Below are 22,467 nucleotides of genomic sequence, written 5' to 3' on the forward strand. Positions count from 1 at the left end.
ATAAGATTCAGTTTCACTACGACAACTTTGCCTGGATTGACACCATGGAAATTGGCTCTGCCTTGCCCAGTATTGATATGGACTTATGGTACGTAGATAATGCACACACTGAAGAGATAATTAGTGGAATTGCTCAGGTGAAAGAAGTTATAGATAACTCTAATAGCACAGTTCAAATAGATGAATCATCATACTTTGAGTTGTGGCATGATAATTGATGATAGAAATGCTTGGCCCATTAGAAGAATGGCTGTGACTTTTTATCATCATCAATCGTTGATGATGAAACAATAAACCACAAAAGGTTCTGTTATCTTTTAACTCCTTGAAGTTTGTTTGCCCTTATGAATGCTTGAAACACTGTAAAACCTACTAGAGACAACTTTTCTCGGTTGTCAAAATGTCGATGAAAATGTATCGTCCATGCTTTCGTGGTGTAAAAATTTTGTTCGCAGGAATGAATTCAAATTTCCTCCATCTCTTGATATGGCCTCAGGAGAAGTGTTCATGTTTAAATTTTATTTTTTTTTTAAATTACAGAATCTTGCATTTGTTGTACAACCGCCTTAAGCTAATAGAATTTTACGATATGCAGAGAGATGGAAAAAAATATTACTGTTGAGCGAAGGTTCAATTTAACAAAGAATAGACCACAACAATTGTCTGCCAAATAGAAATTTCCGTGTAAAAAAAAAAAAAAACTCGTTGTTTATTTATTGATACTATTATTTAACTAACTCAGTTAACCTCCTGGCCCTTTTTTCCTCCTTTTACTTTTAAACTTTTAACTTGGTGAAGGAAAGGGTATCAATTTGTTTGATGCAGAGATTAGATTACTTAATTTTGCCATTGTTCAGTGTGCAGCCTTACTTGTGAGTCTGTACGCACCTACATTCTTCCCCAAGAATTCAAGAAAAAAAGGAAATAAAAGCTAAGAGTACGGAATAATGATAACAAACACATGCAGCTCCAAGTGTAAAGGCCCAACTTGACCCCCAAGAAGGAAAGGGGAAATAGAAAGGTCAGAGCATAGAGGACTGGAAACAGACATACAACTTCAACTGCTTGTGATGTAATTCAAGAACGTCTTGTTGGCTCAGTAGTACAAGTAAATAACTGTCGAGGAAAATAATATTCATTGCAAAAAATATGACATGAATAATGTAACATGGTTTTCAAGAGGGCTAGGGTACTGGCAAAAGGAGATTTGTTTCTTAACCTTCCTTTACATGACCTTTGGCCGGTAAAATCTGAGTTCTTGTAATTTTGTGAGGTAACTTGCGTAAATAGATGTGCTCCATGAGCAACGCCAATAAATGGTGAAACTCTGCAGCTAGGGACTAATCCAAAGCATTCCAGTTTAAGCAGCTTTGGAACTAACATTAAACTTTGCTATGAAAAAGCCTATTGTATCCAGTGGAGAAGATGGATCGAACCTCTGAACAAGATCTTCCTCTCCAGGTCTCAACCATTCCCTGAACAATTACGCCAATTAAAAAAGTTAAAGACAACTCATGGAACAACTTACAACTATCAAAATGTATTGATTATTTTTAAACTATTTGCCAAAACAGCTGAACACTCAATAGTACAGCCAAGGGCAGATATTTGTTAATGTTGGCATTTCATACCTAACATGAACCCATGTTGCCAGCAGAAAGTATACACTAAAATGTGATTTCTAAATTGCAATTAATTCTTTAGAATGTAAAAGCTGATTCTAAATATAAGTGTGATCTAGGAAAATCACAAGGCTAACTAATTTGAATAAACCATGTGATCTGAACATAACTGTGATATTATACATCTCTATCAAATTTCCTATGCAATTAATAAATTTAAATAAAAGTCTTCAACCAAACAATACTAGATGGCCTATATTCTTTTGAGACTTTTTTTTTTCTCCTATTATTTTCAGAACAAAAATGCTAAATGTCCTACATAAGTTAGTTCTCTCATGCAGCATCTAACTTTAATCAACAATGGCACATTGAAACCGTTAAACCTTTTATTATCAGGCCTGTGATTAAGAATCAGGTTTAGACTTAGCACCAAATAACAAGCAAAGCCATCATAAAAGAAGCATTAGTATGCAAAATTGGTCGTCTTAGCTTCAAGTTAGATTTTAGAGTCCCTTTTGCCTATACAACCAAAAATAGCACATGAAATATCTGCCAATGCTCATCATGATTCTGCTTATGTCTATGATACCAAAATCATAATCTCCCAAGTAAACAATAAAGCTTCCTTAAGTGAACGCTTGGGAAACTTCAGCCGAGGTGAACAAAATATTAATAATGTTTTCATTTGTAAGCAGAACCAAAAGAAGCACTAAAGAATTAACTTGAAGCTGCTTAGTTTAACTGTAATTCCAAACACCAAATGGTGGACATTGCATCCCTGGACCTTCAGATGAACTGCAAAATTCTAAAATTTAGACTAAACAGCTCCAACGGCTGAAGCATTTCAGACTCATAATAATTACACAGAAAAACTCGATATGATGATACAGGAGAAAAATACTTACTCAGTATATCCATCAGATAACTGACAGCCACCAAGAAGGCCAGGTCCCCCAACTCTTGGATGCTGAAGTGCATTATGTAGTCAATGGAAGCTCATCAAAACATGACCGACTCAAAATCATTATTAGTCATCTTACAAGAACAGCAAAAATTAGGACCACTTGACACTTCCAAATGGTCAATCTAGAGTACAACCATACAAGTTGTGCAGATTTATTGCACATGTTTGCAGTGTAGATATGTGAATTTGTTGGTATTCCAAGTTTTGTTACCTAAGCCCCTCTCTTGGAGCAGAACTTATGGATGCTTTATGAGATTGCACAAGATAATCAAAATATCTTGCTCTTCAACATACTGTTCAGCTCAATTTCATCGCAATTTTGACCACAATATGGCATAAGGAATGCCCCCTGACAATAGATAGATATCGACTGCCATGCTGAAAAGCGATCAATCTCTAGGTAATTTCTGGAACACATGCTAATTATTTGAAAGAGCAGGAAAGGAAAAATATAAGGTTTTAATTGTTACTTGGGTGATTTTTAGAACCTCTAGCATAACTCAATAGAAAGTCCTTCCACATAAGTAAAGAACTGCTTCATTTATCTAACAGTCCGAGCATCAAAAGAAGTGCAGACCTGTGAAGCCAGTGAGAGAAACTTGTATGTATCCAATGCATATCGAACCAATCCTTCATTCTCTCCAGGATTTATAGTACATCTGCCAGCATTGAAATTGAGGTCAATCCTCTTCCTAAGTTAGCAATAACTTTAAAACGAATGTTACTCTCTCCCACTTCAAATTGACGTCCGCTTTTCCATATTTTGGTGTAGCAAAATTATGTTCATTTTCCTTTAATGAAGACTTGGAATCATATAGTAGTAATCTTTTACATTAGCTCCTCATGCTTCCACATTTTCCCTAAACTAAAATTAACTGACATCGGCACCACAAATTTTTTCACTTTCTTTTGATTTTATTATTCTTCAAGGTGCCCTAACATTTGCATTCTGTCACCTTTACCTTGCAACAATAGTACATGATTCACAGGATTCATGAAATAAACAGTGCATACTTCATAGGGGTGTAACACAAGGTAGAGGATGGAGCGGAAGCAAAAAATGGAATATTGACAGCATATACTAGTGTACTACATGATGGCAGCAATAACTAAATCAAGAAAGTAACCGGTTAAGCCTTCCACTATTGCAAATATTAACAATCAAATTGGATAACTGCCTCTTGCATTATACAGGCATGGGTTCCACCTTGCACTCAAGATATAGCTAAGATAGGCTTGAAAGATTCAGTTTGTAGCAACAGAAGTTAAATCTAAATCAGTATAAAGGAGAACAATATGGCCATCCATTGTCCAGATCCAGAAAAGAACACTCTTCTCAGCTTCTTACCCTCCCAAAACCAAGCTTTCATGGTGTATTGCCCAACAAGACCTTCCAACAACCAAAAATAGCTATCTGCCAGGCATTCTGTGTCTTCTGAGCCCTCCAGGTCAAAAGAAAGTTTCCCCAACTCCTTTGATTGTGTAGGTTCCTTTCCCATACTAAGTTCACCAAAAACACTGCCAGTGAAGTTCCAAATAACCTGTTGACCGACCATCCTCCAACAAAACTATGTTGTCCAGACGATAAGTGGCCCAAGGAATTCCAAGATTAAGGATTAGGCACAACTTCAAAGACAGAGCCTATTTGGTAGTAGATGGGTTTGAGTCTCAACAAGTCTTTCTGTTTATTTCTAAATTTTTTTGGTATAACACTTAAGAGGCATATTCTACTAATATAGGAGTTGCAGTAACTCTCTGTTTTGGTAATTTTACTGTTTTGGCAATTAGCATTTCAGTTTTTACAATCTTAGAGTGAATAAGAAATGTCTCTGCTTTGATAATACTAGTGGTCTGTTTGTCAGGTTGTTTTTTGGGGGTTTTCATAAGAATTCAACTATAGATGTGTTTTACGAAAACATTTGATGTTTTTTAGGAGTTTTTCTTAAACGTTTTTAGAGATGGTGGTAAACCCCCTTGCACCTTCCCCTCCCCTCCCCCCTGCCACCCTCCCCATTTCTCCTCCTTCACCAACTCTAACAGTATCAGGGGTCAAAGGCGAGATACCAGGTAAGAGGTGGGTAGGAAGGACGGGGGAGGGGGTGGCAGGGGCAGGGGCAGGGAGGGTGGTTGCGGTTCTTCGGAGTGATTGCTAGAGTTTCATAATTCCCTTCTTCTTCTTATGCCTTCTTCAACTGCAGTTCTCTATACTTTTCTGTCCTGTTTCTTTTCTGATCTTCATGCCTGCATTTTTTAGTTCCTACCAATTCTAAGCCCTGTAAACTGTGCTATAGACAATTGGGGCCTACCAACAACTTTAGGCTGCATCACTACCCCCAAGCACAGCCTCTATAAACCAATACCCATCCTCAGTTGATCCTCTTAACGACCCAAAGTAAGGAATCTCATTCTCGGTAAATACAAAACCAGAAGACAAATTAAACCCACCAAAGGGAGATTATATTTCCATGAAAATTGGTCAAAGGACCAAAAATATTCCACCAAAAGCCTGTGACATGCACAACCCTCTTGCCAAATTCGATCTAAACTTCTCATAGGTTAGAAAGAGCAGTCTTCTCAGTCCCAGGCAACATGCTGATGAAAGTAACAGATTGTAAGCGGGATATAGAAGGAAACTGGTGGAGAGTAAAAGAAGTGGGGTAAAAGATTAAGGGGAATGGAAGTGGAGGACAGAAAGGGTGGGAGGGCAGGGAGAGTTTGAGAAAGTAGGTTGGCCAGGGGATGGGATTAGAGAGGGAGGAGAAAGGGGAAAGAAATGGAATGAGTTAAAGGTAGCAGAAAGAGAAGATAGTGAAGAAGGGGAGAGACAGATAATGAGAAGAAACAAGGAAAAAACTTTGCATGGGAAAGAAGTCACCATTTCATTGCTGGTACCACTCACAAATGGTACTACTCACAAATCCTAATGTTCGTCAGAGCAAACAACTTGAAGAGGCAAATGTTCAATTTTCAGAAAGCCAATGCATTTATAAGCATTTTTATCAGGGGGAAAAAAGCTGTTTTACTGAAAACCATTTCTTGTTACCACATAAACACGGACTATAAAAATTATAACAAGAAAAAGAAACTAGACAGATAAATGTCATCTTACAGGCCCTGAGGTAAGCAAACATAGAGAACAGTATAGATAAATGTTTAAGAAAGACGATACGAGTAAAATCAGTAAACAAGCAAAGAGAATCAGATAAATACATCTCTTGAGATCATAGAATGATACAATTAAAACTTAATGAGGAATATCCACATGTACACCATAAAAAAATGTAGAGCAACAATAAGTTGGTAAAATTTACAAATATCCATACTTACGTGGAATACACAATAACCCCACCCGGACGAACTAGTTGAACAGCTTGATCAAACATTCTTTTCTGGTATTTGGCATGATTCCTCAATGATTCTACAGTTTCCTACATAAGATATCAGACACATTCAATGTTCTTCCATCTTTTTTTAATTTTATTTTTAGTAGGGGATGGGTGGGATTTAAGAAGAGGGTGGGGGAAGGGGGATTCAAACCCAAGATCTGTAAGTCTTGGAGCCTCGACCTCAAGCATCAGACACATTCAACGTATTCCATCCAAACATTTGTCGGAAAATTTTCCAATGCACAGAAAATGGAATGAAACTTATCCATGGCCACAAGCCCCCCGAGACAAGATAAGGACAAGGTTAAGAAAACAGAAAAGGATGAAGGAAAGAAAAAATAATATCAACAAACAAATTTTAATCTTCATGGAACCTTTTCCACAAGAGGAGAATGGTGTAAACAATAGGGATAATTTCAGAAACCTCCCTTGAGGTTTTTGACAATTTCACCTAGTTCCCTTGAGGCTTCAAAAATTACATATACAGCCCTTGAGTTTACCGTTTTGGCAACAAAAATTATTCAATGGCTCAAATTTTGAATGAATAACCCAAAATGCCCTCATGAAATTGTGAAGTTCATTTTACCCTCTTATAAAATTCTTTAAAAGAATATGGAACATGCACAAAATCTCAAACCTATTTTCAACCCTCATCTGTACTATTTTAAACCTTTCATATTCCCACATATCATATTAGTACCATTATCACCATGACCACCACCACCATCAGTCCTAAATTCTAAAACCGCAATCTAAGTTTCAAAAAAAAATAGCACTATTAAACTCAAAAAATTTCACTAACTACATTAATATAACATCCTATCCCTCAAATGTTGGAGTACCAACACCAGCCCCATCCTTTTTCAACATTTAGCTTACATCTTCTATTCATCTCCAGATCCTCTGAGCAAAGCTAAAACTAATTTTTAATATGTTAAAATTGTGTTTAGGACATAACTAGTTATCCCACGAGTGAATCTGGTTTTTGTTTCCATTAAATGTCTTATTGTGTGATGCATTCATGTGCACAAGATCAGGAGCGGATTGTTTAATTGCATGAAAAATATTAAATATTAAGGTTACTATGGTCATTTTATAGGGCCAAGGAAGGAAGTATAATACTGAAAACCTCAAGGCTACTAGGTAAAATTGTTAGAAACCTCGAGGGAGGTTCCTCAAGGTTTCCGAAATTATCCCTAAACAATATTGTCCAGGCATTAACAAAATGCTTCAGATGAGCTGGATGTGCAAGGTGCAAACAAAAAATTAAAAAAAAAAAATGACAATGTTAGGACAAAGAAGAAGTTAGTGAAACAAATGAAGATAGCTTGACAAACAAATTAAGGAATACAAGTCACATACTAAGTTTGAGAATATCTCCACCTAATTGCAATACTTTAGTATACCAATTCAAATTGTGAAAAGACAAAGAAACAAGAGGATGATACTGTCATCGAAAACCAGCAATCTAAATTTTAGATGTACTACATTTACCAAAGTTCAGCAATTTCAAATCTCTTACAAAAAAGTTGTAAAAGTACAATGCCTTGCAATCAAGTTGTCACTATGATGGCAATACATGAAAGGGGAGGGGCAGAATGATGGATAAGCATAATATGTAACGCCTTTCATAAATGCCTTACCTCTCCAGCAAACAGTCGAGGTCGAAGACCAAGAGCAGAACAAGGAGCATCTAAAAGAACCCGGTCAAAAGAATTTGGAAGAAAACCTTTGGACTTTTCAACTCTACCACCCGAACAGTGATTTCTTCCAGGCCCATTTCTCATTTTCCGCATAATCTTTCTCTCCACAGCTTTGCTAGAATAAGTTCCATTTTTGGAATTTACATCTGAAAAAAGGTTGAATAAGACCAACTGACTGAAGACTGTAAAGTGAAATAATTTTAGGTAACCATAGAGAGCAAGCAACAATCCTAGACAAAACACGAAAGGGAAACTAATGGGTGGTATCTAAAGGAATACAAGTAAAGGGGGAAAAAAAGAGTAAGTACTGCATGGTAAAGTTGAGAAAACTAAATTCAAAAGCCCATAGTTTCCTTCTTTTAAGGCGGGGCGGGGCCAGGGGGAAAGAATTGCAGAGTCACAGGCAACTCAAAATAAATAAACAGTTAATCTGGAGATTAAAAAATAAAGAGATGGTGTATTATATGCAAAATTAAACTAAGTAGCATGGTAAAAGAATATGCAATGGCTACAAAAACACCTTTTGGGTATTTGGTTGATGAAAAATAGGATAGTTGATTGGAGGATATGAACATGTGTAAGAAATTAGCTGATTTTAATTTAAGCAGGTAAAATCCAACCTTATCCATTCATATTTTGGAGACATCCAAAAGAAATCAAGACTACCATCAGAGTTCCAACCTTTTTCCTATTTATACGAAGCCATAAAAGTTAATTCTGCTCGTTGAGTTATAATTTCATATTTCTGCCTTTCTTCTTTAAACCGTTATTAACTTGCCCTTTTCTGTTTCCTCAGTGAGAGTAATCAGCTTTTCTTATTCCTTTGCTTGATTCATAACTCAATCGTTAGCATTATCCCCGTGTAAGATTAATTTGTGCTAAAATTATATCTTCAAACCGTACAAGGCACTTAAATACAAATTGGTTCTTGAGAAGAAGAAATTTGATAGAATGGACACAGAAATGAACTAGAAATCTATTGGCATCATTTTGAGTTCATTTTATCACTGGGTTCTATAAACGTGGTCAATGAATCAGGTCAGATTTAGCTACTACATACATGACAAGTTTTTAAGGAACCAAGAACCGTTATTCTGACAATAAACCTTCATTTTTTTACCAGGCAGAGAGAACTAAAAGCAGAGAGGGACTAAGGGAGCATAAATATAACCAGCAAGATGAATATGCTGGCATAATTGGGAGAAGGTGATAAACGAAGAAAGAAATTAACTGTTGTTAATCAATCTTTGAATTAAACCCCCAAAATAATCAGCAAGCGTAAGCTGTCTTCTGAATGAAGCATTGAGGTTGTCATAGCCGGAACTTGAAGCTAGATCCTACTAGGTCTCAGAATTTTTACTTGGGGAAGTTTAAACCATACAGAGTTATCCTCATATACCATGTAGCGCTCTTCAAATCCAAGAAGACTGTGGAATAAAAAACTAACCGCAACTTTGGGGAACCAACTCAGCATCCAAATCATCAGAAGCAGCCATTGATGTTTTCTCTATCCTTTCCTCGATGCCAACAACATCTTGAGGAAAGTGTGATGCAGCAAAATCATCAGATTCACTTCTGCGGACAGCTTTGAGCGCATCAAGCTTGTATGGGGTGATGCAAGTCAGGTCCATCTCAGCTGCCAACTTTTTAATATCAAGTACCTAGGGTTTTTTCAAGGTCAAAGCTAGGTAAGGAATAAATGTTAACCAGAAACAATGAAATCCCATAGGAAGCAATGTAATCTATTGCGAAAAAAGCTTAAGGTCAATGAAGAAATAAAAATTCTGCCAAGAGCATCAGATAACTTGCTAAATGTATATAAACTTCTTATATGAAGCCAACTGATGCAAGACAGGGATTCAGAGAAATGTGTCGGCATCATTGGAGATCAAATCTTCAAGTTCAACTGGAAAAAGCAAATCTCACCTAAGAGCATCAAATGACTTGCAAAAAATTATACAAAACAATCTTATTGGCTCCAAATGATGGAAGAAAAGGATCATTGAGATGATGGGAGATTCTTAGTGTTTAAGGACAATACAGAATGCAATCCAGGAAAATTGAGCAAATTTTCAGTACATTTAAAGAAATAAAAGATAAGGCATACATTCTCAAACTTTAAGCTGCAATCTACCTCATATGTTCATCATGATGTCCACTGCTCGAATTAAGTATTACTAAGCATTGCGTTAAGAAGCATATAAGGATAGAAGCCAATGCTTATTTTAAAACAATCAGATATCATTTTAAGATCTAACACTATCCATATGTTCTGCTTGAAGATTAAGTTGCGAATTCGTATGGCAGCATCAGTGCCTATCTGGTTCATATGAATTATGCAATTGATCAATAATATGTACCGGTTTTGCAACACATGGAAATACTCAATTTTAATAATTATAAAAAATGAATCTTAATAATCACATGGTCAGCATCTAAAAAATTTTGAAACAGAATAAATAGGTGTCCTTTTACAGTGTTGAGTAATCTCAAGTTAAAAAAAAAATACCCATTAAATTTACAAGATTCTGTAAGGAAGCCACATTACATAACTCTTTTTATGCTAAAATCACCTGGTAGGTACAGATGATGCACCTTATTGTGAGATCTGTCAACTGCAATGACCTCTCCTTCATCCTGCATTAGGATCGCTATTGCAGTGGTTTTTCCTCCAGGAGCTGCACACATGTCTAATATTCTTTCACCCCGTTGTGGATCTACAGTGCAAAATGGGAATATGTCACGCACTCACACAGAGAGGGAGGGAGGGGGTGAGAAAGAAAATGCTGAACAAATATATTTTAGAGTGACAAGTTGCCATAATCTTTATTACTTTTGAGGTTGAACATGAAGATCTCCTCAGTAACAGGACATGAATGGAAATACAGTTGTTCGTAAAAGGGTCAGTACTAATGGTATGTAAAGACTGCCTACTCTAGAAAGTGCTTAGTTAAGGAGATGGTGCGTAGACCTAGATGTGATTCTGATAAGGCCTTAAGCCCCTTGCATCTTGTGTATTGCAACTTAATTCTAAACAATTTCCTATTGAGCATGACTCTCAATGTGTTTTGTTAGTACCACGTCAGAGGCTGTGCCCATATCAGGCGTGAGCCCTCGGAAGTTGTTTTGTAAAGTCTCTCATCTACTTCAACTTTTCCTTCAGAGGCAAAAATGGCCTTGAATTTTTAGGAAGATTGCAATCCATAACTTTTTTCTGCTTCGTTTGTAATGTTTTTCACTACATTCACAAAACGTCCCAATAACTTCATTCTGATCCTTGACTGAGATTCAATTTCCTTGGATTAATACCTACCTACAAGCACCAAAAACTAGCCAAGGAAAGTAGTAAGAAAGATGGGAAATGGAAAATGACTTCATTCAAAATTTTAATTCTTTCTCTTGTTTGGTAAACCAAGAAAAGTAGGAAGAAAGATGGGCAAAATTCCTACGAAAATAATATTTTTGTTTGAATTACAGATTGTAAAAGAAATGGAAATGGAAAAAGTAAATAAAGAGAAAGATTCATTTACTAATAATATTGAAGTTGCTCAACTGATGACCTTGTTTATAAAAATAAACAAAAGTTGTAAAAAAAAAGAGTAAATTTTCATTGATCAACAATTTTATACTGACAATCTCTCAAGTAAATTGTTTTTTTAACATCTTTTCCAGAAATCGCTCATATGTAAACAATTAACTAGCCCAGTATGAGTGATTCAAACCATCTTTTTTCCCAAATAAATTTGCATGTATAACATCTTTTTTCCCAAACTAAAATATGCAATAACCTTGAGTTAAACCATGGATAAATAGGTGGGAATGTTGTCTTTGATGTCATAAAAATAAGGTCAGACTTATCCTAACAGAAAACATGAGAAACATTTCCGAGATATAAAAAAGCCAAGTCGAACCATAGTATGTCCCAACCTCCAGCTCACCAATAGGTCCATTTGCCAGAAGAAGATGAGGTCCTGGGTTCCACTCTCAAACCTTCTTTTTCCCCTCTCCCTTTAAGGTTTGGAGTCTCCCTTAACCAAAATACTGTAAAGTCGATAAGATTATTAATATAATTTTAACTAAAATGTAATTAGAACTCAATTGCACTAACTAATCATCCCAAAAAAAAAAGGGCCAGTGATCCAAATCAAAGATTTGACATGGAATGGATCTGCTTTCTTTTTTTAAGGCAATGGATCTGCATGTTAACCGTTCTCACTTCAGAACCCTTGTATCTCCTTTCCTACCCAGAACTGTCCCCTATTTCTTTTGAATAAAATAATACAAAGAGCTACATGCCCCTAAAACAATAAAAATGCAGATGAGATGTGGGTTTAGCCAACTATTGTAACAGATATCAGAGACTAAAATTTATGGTTTTGGCAACAGTAATGGCCAAAAATTTGAAAAATGCATTCAATTTCAAAGAACTGGAAAGGCTTACATTATGCCTCTGGTTCGGGAGAGTCATTTCGCATGCCTAACTGGGATGCTAGCCTATGGTGTTTTGCCTACATGTCAAAAAGAATGCCAAGGATTCAAAAGCAGTCCATTCTCGATATTTCAAAGTTGCCTCAGGTAAAATACCAAACAAATTTCATGTCACTTGCAAAAGAAAATCAACAAAACACAAATATGGACATGCCAAAAAGACACCAAGTATACATTAGCTATTAAGCAAGGAGTGAATATTATATCTCAATAAGGTGTAGCATAAACCTGATTTCTGAAGAATTACAAAAACAAAGGGTCATATTAGCTTCTTGATTTTTTTTTTTTGGGTTTTGGAGGGGGGTGGACCTTTCTGAACAGTAACTATGAGAAAACATAAGATGTTGCATATGCATTTGTTCAGATGAGCCTTAAAATGCCCAAAAAAAAATCTTCAAAACTCAAGTACGTCATTTCAAACAATCTTGTTTCAAGACGACTTCTTGTTTTTCAATATTCAGCTACACTAACATAATTTAAATGCACTGCCAATCTCCAAATAAGACCATTTATCAAGTTCATCCCCCAATCTTTTAATATCATAGCTTTATAAACGATGGATCTAAGCCAGGCTCATTGTCATCTGTGTGCTAGAAATTTTCTTGATCCAAACATTCAGTACTGAAATAACAGATCTTAGCCAGTTAAATTTACAAAAATCCAAGTTCATGAATGCGAACACACAGGAAACAGAACCACTAAAAGGACAGACTTCAATACAATCTAATGAAGTGCAACCAATTGAGCCTTAACATTACCAAATGAACATTGAAGGCGTGACAGGACCATGATTCAAAAAGAGATGGGCATTGGTTATGCTTCAAGGACCAAAAAACCTGATTTCTCATATCCCAAAGCTCTCAAGATGGTATGCAGCAAGAAGCAAAAAAACTCTATCCCTCCTTAATCCACATGACAAACCATAAAAGACCATCCCTGTTCATCCCCAAGTACAATTCCTTACAAACAACATGACCAGAATGTAGATATCACTACTCAGACGTTGCTCAGAGAGCTACTGCAACTAAAAGATCAACTAAATCAATTGTATGAACATATGTCAAAAGAGAGAAAAGAGGAAAACAGCGAGATAAATGCATCACATAAATTAGTCTAAATAACTAATCAATTGCAACTAAATAAATTCGTTAAGATTTACCTAAGGCACGTGCTGCAATGATGCTTGGCAGGTTCTGAAGAAAAATCTCTCCCTCAAGCAAATCTTCCAATGAAAAATTACCTTATTAGCTAAAAGACAAGAACCACTTTATCAAAACCACAATTACAGGGAATCAAGGTTGTAAAGAAAGTGTACTCTTAATGCCACAGTTACGCTTTAACCAAAAATGTATGTTCATACCATGAAAAGATGGGAGATCAAATACTCTACAATTCATATCGACTGCAACTCCTACTGGTACACGAAACATACCAGCTCTTGACAACATAGTAATTCCTTGGCCGATATAGAGACCATTTCTTTCAAAGTAATAAGGATCTGTAAAAGAGTTAATATTAGCTCTCCACAGGACTCGATGGTATCTTCAATATATTTTTCTAAGACCAAAATAAAGTAGAATGTTAAACAAGGAATACAAAACTTCAATTAATTTATAAGAAGCCAATCTGCTAAAAGAATGGATTTTCACAAAAAATAGATTCATCAATCTTTGACTTCAATCATAAAGATCTAAAATGATCTGAAAAAGGAAGAAGTTATCTGAAGTTTCTCACCTAAGAGCAGTTAAAATTATATACCAAACATAAACTGACCCTATTAAATAGAGCTAAAGCACTTTCTCGCTGTGCAAGCATTATAGTTTGACAAAAGTAGTACCAATTAGTTCATGAAATATATATTGCAGAGGTATAATCTTTAACTGTTATCTCATTGGATAAGTTTTCAGTTACTGCTAGTCAAATGCATACAGGAGATCAGAGTACCAAACAACCCAAAGATGTTTCTTCTTTCTTTTGTACAAGTATATCCTCTATCAGTTATATACACTTGCAATCTGACACCTGATACTTAATAAATCACCTGAAAGGGAATGAATCCTACCATTTATTTGAAAAGAAAGTATCAAGTCACTAAAGAATGATAAAAAATTAAAGTAAGAAGTGGCGAAACATGTGTGTAGTTAAATGCTACAAAGGTGAAAGAGAGAATAGGGCTAAACCTAACCAGCTTTCAGAACATAAAAGTTATTCAGGAACCAACAAATATATCTATTCATCTCACTGTATATAAAATAATCAATCACTATAAACTTGTGTACCACATTCTTTGGAGATCTTAAAACTACTTGATAAAGTAAAGCTTCACAAAGTATACATGATACTCCTTAGTGACATAAGTAAACTCAAACTTTATCACAAAGAGCCAAGGTAAAGGTAACCCATGTAAGACTAAAATAAATGAAGAATTTTTTTAATATTATAGTGCCTCGCAAATTGCATCCTCACAAGCCAGTGCATGTTCTCAAAATGCAGACAGATAAGGCTTTGATAAGGCAGCAACAAAAAACATTAACACCTTAAAATCTTCCATAAACTAGACATGGCATACATTTTTTTTTTAAAGCCAATGCTTGATAACTTGGTCAAACAAACAAGATCTAAAATTCTGACTTATACACATCCCTCAACAGCCCAACCACCATGGCCAAACATGAATAAGTATGAGTCAGGTCAGACGTCTCACTACGTATCATAAGAACTTGGTAAATCGCTACTAGTGTTACCAATGAGATATCCCGTTCTTGTGCTAGTAGCTTAGCCCTCACTTTTTTGCATGAACAGAAACCAACACGGCTGCATCCGAAAGCAACACGGACACATAAATGATGTTAATGTCCTATGGAATCTTGAACACACAAGTGACACATAAAAGAGTTGTAATCTTATAGTCTCCATCCCAAACTGAATATCTTATTTCCCTCTTCAATATGCCCAAAAAAAAAAAAAACTCCATGAAGTATATAATTCTTTACTTCCTGCAGCATAATGTAAAACCTTAAAAAATAATGGCTCAGAAACTGTTAGGCTTTGATTATCTATTATGGTGACCCTTCACACTATATTTATCAAACTCTTTCTTAGTACATTATCCAATCAAACCACGATATTCAACAGGCACAGTGGGTCTCCACAACTAATGTACAACATCATAATCTTTCACCAAATGATGGGTTATTTAAACAGTCCTATGGTAACTGAAAATTTAAATATGTTCATTTCCATTTCTTCGTCATGTGATTTCTACTTCATTAATGAAATGACACCAAAAATTAAGTTGAGATGTTAACATCATGGTAAATTCTTAGGTTTCAGGTGATGCGGTATGGTGATGCTCAAAAAGATGATCATTCATAGTACAGCATAAGTTTCAAATTCCAAACATTTGTGTCCTTTTTCTAGCTTCATTCATAAAATATGCAGCTTCATCAACCTCAATCTTCAGCCACAAAATTGAAACGAAATTAATCATTTCATGTGACAAGATGAACAGTATCCAGTAGACTATGTTTCTCCTTCACCTTGTTGATTCTTTTTCTTTTCCACCCAATAAATCTTCAGATGCTATGAATAATTGGTCTACCTAACAACTCTTGCCCAAGGATCTTAGGCCCCAATTATCAATTCAACAGTTCAAGCTAATGTTACATGTAATAGCACATAATGAACCACGGTTCAGGAAATACTACCCACAAGCAATTGAGTATACCTGTTAAAGGAGAACTGAATTTGCACAACCCACTACCAAAGTATCGACATTGAATCTTTCTTAGTTCTCGTAAAAATTTGATGCATAATATGGTACCAAACCTTTTGTTACATACACCTCCACTTCTCTAGTCTCTTATGCACATAGTTTTAGATCTATTCCGACTAAAAAGTATCCAAAGCCATATCCATAGCACCCTATCGATAACTTGTTATAAAAGTTGGGGAAATAGGAAGAGCAAAAGGTATGAAAACAAAGATGTTAACCATTTTATCGTGCTTATTTTGTTTTAGCAACCAAAAAAAAATTATCCTTGCTGAATCATGCTCAGGTTGTCAACCCTTAAAGAATCAGAAAATATAGGATAGGAAATACATTGAGTGACAGTTGGAGTTGAGGTCAGCTGTTAGACTTTGGACTCTCACAACTTCTAAGCATACATGCATACAAATCAACCACCTGTTTGGTTGTTCCTTGGGAATGATAATGATAATCACTATCAAAAGCCCCCTCAATGACAATGGGTTTTTGGTATTCCTTTTCACTTGTTAGGTTTGCCTCGTCAATGAGAATCTATTTTGGTTTTTCTTCTTTTTTCCACTTTTTTTAATCTCTAAATATTTCTTTTTCTTTTTTCTTTCACAACATTTCCTACTTCCTCAATTTCTCAGCATCCCATCTGCAAATAATCTATGAAGAACCCAACACATCCAACAATCCCAATTTAAAATTCAACACATATTAGAAAACCCATCCTCCAATAAAAAATGTCTAATCATTAGCCTTGAAAGTTTTTCAAATCTTGAATGCAATTGAACCACTGATGATCAAACAAACATTCACAATCAACTCATCTATTCTTCTTTTCATGATTGTTACATCTTAAACAAAGGGCTGGTAGAGTAAACTTGACCTGATTGTTCTTCCAGAACATATCCCGTTGAGGTTTGAGGCTTCTGAAGCTGATTTTGAAAAGGGGTCCTACTCTTCTTTGATTAAATTTGCTCAACATGTTCCTGGCTATTGAATTTTGAATATAAGGAGTAAACTAGTCTCTTGGAGAATTTGACAGGAGGAGCTTTGGCCTATGAGACTGGGTTTGAAGCTTTTGCAAGAAAGATGGAGGAATAAGAGAGACAACTGATGAGAGGTAAGAGAGAAGAGAGATGGAAGAATGGGGAGACAAGAGAGAATAAAAAGAAGAGATAATACTTTGGAGTATTTTTTTGGTGATAGTGGAGCAGAAGTGTCCAATTTGGTCAGGAATGGGGAATACACACTTTTAGGACTTCCATTATCATAGATTGATTGTCAAAGTAGTGTACCAAACACTGACAATGACTATCATTAATGAGCATTCCCATTAAGGACCCCCTATCCCCCCTCCCCAACCAAATGGCTGGCAAATATTTACGGACAAACATTGAAATTTAAAGGCAATAATGAAGTCGATGCTCAGAGGGCTCCTCAGATGTTCAAGAAGACATCATTTGTGAAGGCATGCAAATAGAAGGATAGAAGTTGATTTTTCTGTATTAGTAGAGTATTCTAGTACAGATTCTTTGGCTTCCAAATACTTGGAGCAAAACAATAATAATAGTTGAATTCTTCATGTAAAAGAATACTTAAATCACATGGTAAAAGGTGCTCAAGACCATAAAGTTCTTGCCTGCTGGTGATCCCTGCAAAATGGTCCCGCGTGTAATATTAGCACCCCATCCACCATCAGCACCAGGCTGCTCCACAGCAACAGAAACTGCAACTACATCGCCTTTCTCAACATGGGCGCTGCAGGCTAGAACACCAGGCACATACACCTAGAATGAGAAAACGGTACGAGGGGAGAGAAAAAAGGAAGAGGTATCAGGTAAACTTTATCATGTTTGCAGACAGAATTTGCCTTAATACAGCTATATATTTAACAAAAGAACAGTGTCAATAGCCGTCCAGAAACAATTTTGATTCACAGACACAGTTTCTTCTCATCAGATGAGAAACTAAGTACATGCAACATGCACCAGACTATGCTAGTTTCTAAAAGACTGCAAATTTATATTAATAACACCAGTTTTTTGCTTCTTTGTTTTTTTCCCCTTTTTTCAACGTTCTCGTCAATAATAACAACTGACTCCACCAGAAAGTAGAAAAAGCGACAAAGAAGCAAGAATTGATGCTAAACAGTGGCATTAAGCAGACAGCCTCATAAGAAAAATTAATCCACATAATTTCATGCATGGGTCAAATAGCTCAGGCAGTCATATCACAGGAAAGACTTTAGTACTTAATAAAAGTTGTAACCATATGGCAGAAGTCATCTTGCAGAAGCTAGAGTAACATGATTACCTGAGCCCCACGAAGAACAGCCTCTGCACATTTCCTACTAACTATAACCTCCTTCGGAGATTTCCCTCCACTTAATCCATAGTCAATAGCGTGCGGTCCTGACCCTCTGACAAAAATTACGTGGTCTAGCCCAGGTATCATACACTTTGAAACAAGATTGTTCTGAGCATATATTTGTCGTGTGTCAGCACTTTCACCAATCTCTATGGGTTTTGAACAGAAATCCTCCATATGTTTACGATCATTTGATATTCTAATCATACCATTATGCAACCCTCTTTCCTGTAGAATGGCAGAAAGTTTCTTGATGACAGCATCACTTGTTGACTTGAGTGTGTTTACACGAATACAAGAGTAACATGATGGACGCCTAACAGAATGTTAAAGTATAAATTTTCAGATGAGGCCAAAATGCAAGCAAAATTACACTCTTTCACATTTCATAGAGGTCAATAATCACAAGTTCTGGAAGTTAATCAGATTAATAGTCGCAACATGTCAATACCCATAAAAAACAAGAACAAAAGTACACACATAAAGAAGAAAAAAAGGCCAGGTGTAGCACAATAAGCATAAATGTGCAGCTAGTGTACTTCCAACATACTGCTGAAAAATATAATAGGAGAAAAAGAAACATTTATTCAAGTAATATTGTCCATGAAAGGCCACCTTTATCAATCTACACAATCGCTGAAGAAAAATGGGAAAAGGATGGTGATTTCCTCGCCTCACAAGTGTCCAATTTCTAAGGCCAAAAAAGAAAAACCAAGCACTAATTTCTCCGGCATACTTAGCCTTAAGGGAATTTCAAAGTCATCTACATATAGGGAAACCAAAATTTGCCAAAATCCCACCCAATTGGATTGCAATAATAAGCCACATTGTGAGAACATCTAAAAGCCTGATATTAGCATTTAGACATCTATCACAATCCATTGTACTTTAAATGTTCCCATTAATTATTGAGTTCAAACAGATGTGTGCATGGAATTATTGAACCGTCTTGCAGTCCAAAATTCAATAATTCATTATTTTCTCAATCAAGTTTAAGTATTGAGCTATGGACAAACAATACCTACTCCAAATTAAGCTACACTAAAATTCTTCACCGCAATAACTACATTCTTCTAGCTTAGAAAAAAACTACATTCTTCTATCTAACACTTTTGAAAACCCGCTATTATCAAATATATTAAAGCCACAAAACATACAAACAAAAAATTGCGTGAAAGTATTATGCACAATAAAAAATTTCCGATAAGGAAGCACAGGAAACTGCAAATTAGAACGGTGAACAAAACTTGATCACAAAAATTCAAAAAAAAAAAAGGAAAAAACAATTACGTCAGGGCTTCGGAAATTCGGGAGAAATGCTCCGGCCCGTAAGCCTTGATGAAGTATTCTTCCACCTTAGGGTTCCATTTCAAGCTCGGCTCGTAGCAATAACGCTCTGACAAATCCATCTGCAGAAGAACAGAGTCACAGGCGTTACTGTTTTGGTACAACGTCTGTAATTAGTGCGTGAGTGTGCGAGAGAGAAAGAGGAAAGGGTAGTCGTGTAGTACTCACTTGGCCTTGGCTTTGGCGGTGGAGGGGGAGTGAGGAGGTTTTGCAAAGGGTTTTGAGCACGTGCCCGGCTTTCTTGATCATTGAATTACGAAAATGTTGAAGGAAGACGGGAACGGAAAGCCCAGCGTATCGAGGATAACGGGCCTTTGTGCCGTCGGGTATTTTACTGGGACGTGTGGCCTGGGTTTTCTTTTTGGGTTGGCGCGTTTTAGCGGGGGGAAGTATTGATTAATTTACAGTCAGTCCTCCAAAAATGGCTAAAAGTATCACTTCGTCATCCTAAAAAGAGGATGTGTTCCAATTCAATCCCCAAATTCACTATCATTTGTTAACTAAATGTGAGTTATTCATCATAAAGCCCAAACAAAAAGCAGATTTTAGGATTAGAGAAGAATTTATCACTTTAGGAAGCTACTATTGGACTATCTTATAGAAATTGGGACTCAAATTAATTTTCCATAATTGTGGATAGATGATTACGATGAAGTTATAGATGGCAAAGAAAAAAAAAGAAGCCAATTTGTCGGCTAATATTCCAAAACCCGATTGAATGCATTAGGTATTACAATTTAATTAATTTGGAATTTCATGACCCTTTTTGACTTGGAGTAATTATAGAGAAGTGGGTGGCCGGGGAGAAAGGGAGCAATGTTAAAAATTAAGAAACTAAATCGCACTATTTGTGAATGATTCTTGGAAATTGGAGTTTTCCAAATGCCAAGATCACACACCTATTTAGCTCCCACTCATATCATCACTCCTTCCTCTTGGAGTGTTCTAAAAACATTACTCTTACTAGACACAAGATTTTTTCAGGATGGAAGCCGCCTGGTATGTGAGTTTCAGGGATATCCCTATTCATAAATCTGAGATCTACATTTGTAAATTCAAGTGCCTAGATGATCAATTAGGCAATGAGTTGTTATAATCAATAAATTTTCAAATTACGTGTCCAAACTTCTTTAAAGAAACGGAACAAAACTAGAGTCCTGATAAAGTATTGTTACGGTGATATTCAAAACTTCTCAATTCATATCCAAGTTGAAAGATAGGGGTTTTTGACAACATTTTCCAAAGAAAAAAAGAAAATGTCAAGCATGGCTTAAAGGAGTCTAAAATAACTTGTGTCAAAATTTCTCTCGATGCTTGGATCAAGAAGAGATCCTATAGCATCAAAAATCAAAGATCCTGTCCCTAAAATGGGGACAAGAATACCATTTTTTTTTTATCTATCCACAATTATCTACAAATGGAAGAATTGCATATAGAGTTTGAAAGGCAAATATGAAAATTGGCAACTAGAGATAGAGAAGGTGAAAAAAGCCATTGTGGGCTTGCTTATAGGCAAAAACAATGCTAACTAAAGCTACTAAAATGAAGCTTGAGTCGTGCTTAAAAGCACTATCCTAAAAAACTATTTCAGATGATTGAAATGTTTCCTTGGGATTAAACAAACATTCTTCTTGTTATAAACAAGAGGAGTAACATAAAATAACGTTAATAAAATAACATTGTGAACGATGCCTAACTTTTGTAACCAATGAAATAAGAACTTAATCTTCTCGATGAAAAGAGTCAAACTTTTATCCTAATTTGTAAAACGTAAAAGACAAATTTGCAAAATGTAAAAGAAAAATAAATTTTACTTCTTGCTTGTTGTAAAACTATCTTGGGTCGTGTTTAACCCACGCGCATGGGGGCTGCAAATCCATTAGTTTGTGCAAATCCATCAGTTTGTACTGAAACGACTCATGCTACTGCACCACCACCAAGGGTGAATACATAACCACTAGTTGATTTTGTCTCATTTGAATGCGAGATCCAATTAGCATCACTGTACCATTTTAATACAGTAGAAAATCCACAATATAAGATACCATAATTCATAGAACCTTTCAGATATTTCATTAGTCTGACTAATACAAACCAATGCTTAGTATTAGGATTGTGAGTATATCTACTCAATCTACACACAATATAAACTATATTAGGTCTTTTGAAATTCATCAAATGCATCAGACTCCCAATAATCTGAGCATATTTAGACTGAGCAATTGGATCACAATTATTTTTCTTTAATTAAGTGTCAGCATCTATGTTTTCAGACTCGGACCGGGTTTCGACTCAGCTGAATTCAGGGGTCAGGGGTCAATGGGTTCGATCGGGTTCAACAGGGGTCGAATCGGATGACGTCATAAATATATATTAATAATAAATAATTAAAATAATATATAAAAATTCTCTTTAAATTGGTGGTTTACAACTTTATATACATATCTAATAAGTTTTGATTTAGTCCAAAAGGACTGCACTTAAAAAATTTAAAAGTTTTAGGTAAAATTGTAGTTTAAAAAAATATAATGGATTGATTTTATACTTATTAAAATAATATGGGGTCAAATTGATATTATTAAAAAAATTTTGAAACTACCAAACCTAATGGAATATAACTATGTAAGCCACCGCCCCTTGTTCCTTTGCTTTTAACTTTTCTTAGTTTCTTCTTCTTCCTCCCATTCACGCAGCTTCTCTTATCCTTTATGCTCTTCATTTCTCCTCCCATTCACCTCACTGTTATCCCTCACAAATCAAACACACATGAAAACTCTATTATTTTTTGTTATTTTTCTTTTTCCCTCCTCTTTATTCTATTTCCTTATTTACT

At 35.7% G+C, this 22,467-nt stretch overlaps 1 protein-coding gene across 3 annotated transcripts; it reads right to left on the reverse strand.

The window, feature by feature from the left end:
• Positions 1 to 1,117: 1,117 nt before the first annotated feature.
• LOC113688830 (rRNA (cytosine-C(5))-methyltransferase NOP2C) lies at positions 1,118 to 19,982 on the reverse strand. 3 transcript variants are annotated; one of them, XM_072050516.1, is made up of 14 exons: positions 19,803 to 19,982; positions 19,578 to 19,696; positions 18,497 to 18,515; positions 18,234 to 18,395; positions 17,560 to 17,707; positions 13,524 to 13,661; positions 13,323 to 13,385; positions 10,271 to 10,392; positions 9,123 to 9,336; positions 7,616 to 7,821; positions 5,914 to 6,014; positions 3,164 to 3,245; positions 2,528 to 2,589; positions 1,118 to 1,475 (listed from the first exon to the last, which is right to left on the reverse strand). In XM_072050516.1, the coding sequence occupies exons 1-14, from the start codon at positions 19,881 to 19,883 to the stop codon at positions 1,361 to 1,363; spliced, it is 1,632 nt and encodes a 543-aa protein (XP_071906617.1). In that variant the 5' UTR covers positions 19,884 to 19,982; the 3' UTR covers positions 1,118 to 1,360. The 3 variants fall into 3 exon arrangements, with proteins under 3 accessions (XP_071906617.1, XP_027062431.1, XP_071906618.1); XM_027206630.2 differs by having other exon boundaries at positions 18,234 to 18,603; XM_072050517.1 differs by lacking the exon at positions 19,803 to 19,982 and having other exon boundaries at positions 18,497 to 18,603.
• Positions 19,983 to 22,467: the final 2,485 nt, after the last annotated feature.

Source organism: Coffea arabica, chromosome 5c (assembly GCF_036785885.1).
Source record: "Coffea arabica cultivar ET-39 chromosome 5c, Coffea Arabica ET-39 HiFi, whole genome shotgun sequence".
Classification (NCBI taxonomy): domain Eukaryota; kingdom Viridiplantae; phylum Streptophyta; class Magnoliopsida; order Gentianales; family Rubiaceae; genus Coffea; species Coffea arabica.

What these genes read in the sequence shown, in the direction of transcription:
- LOC113688830 (XM_027206630.2), bottom strand. Translation starts at nt 19,883, where the DNA reads ATGATCAAGAAAGCCGGGCACGTGCTCAAAACCCTTTGCAAAACCTCC. An exon ending in ACCGCCAAAGCCAAGGCCAA is followed by an intron (nt 19,697 to 19,802) that starts GTGAGTACTACA and finishes GTTCTTCTGCAG; the next exon opens with ATGGATTTGTCAGAGCGTTA. An exon ending in TTATCTGATGGATATACTGA is followed by an intron (nt 1,476 to 2,527) that starts GTAAGTATTTTT and finishes GTAATTGTTCAG; the next exon opens with GGAATGGTTGAGACCTGGAG.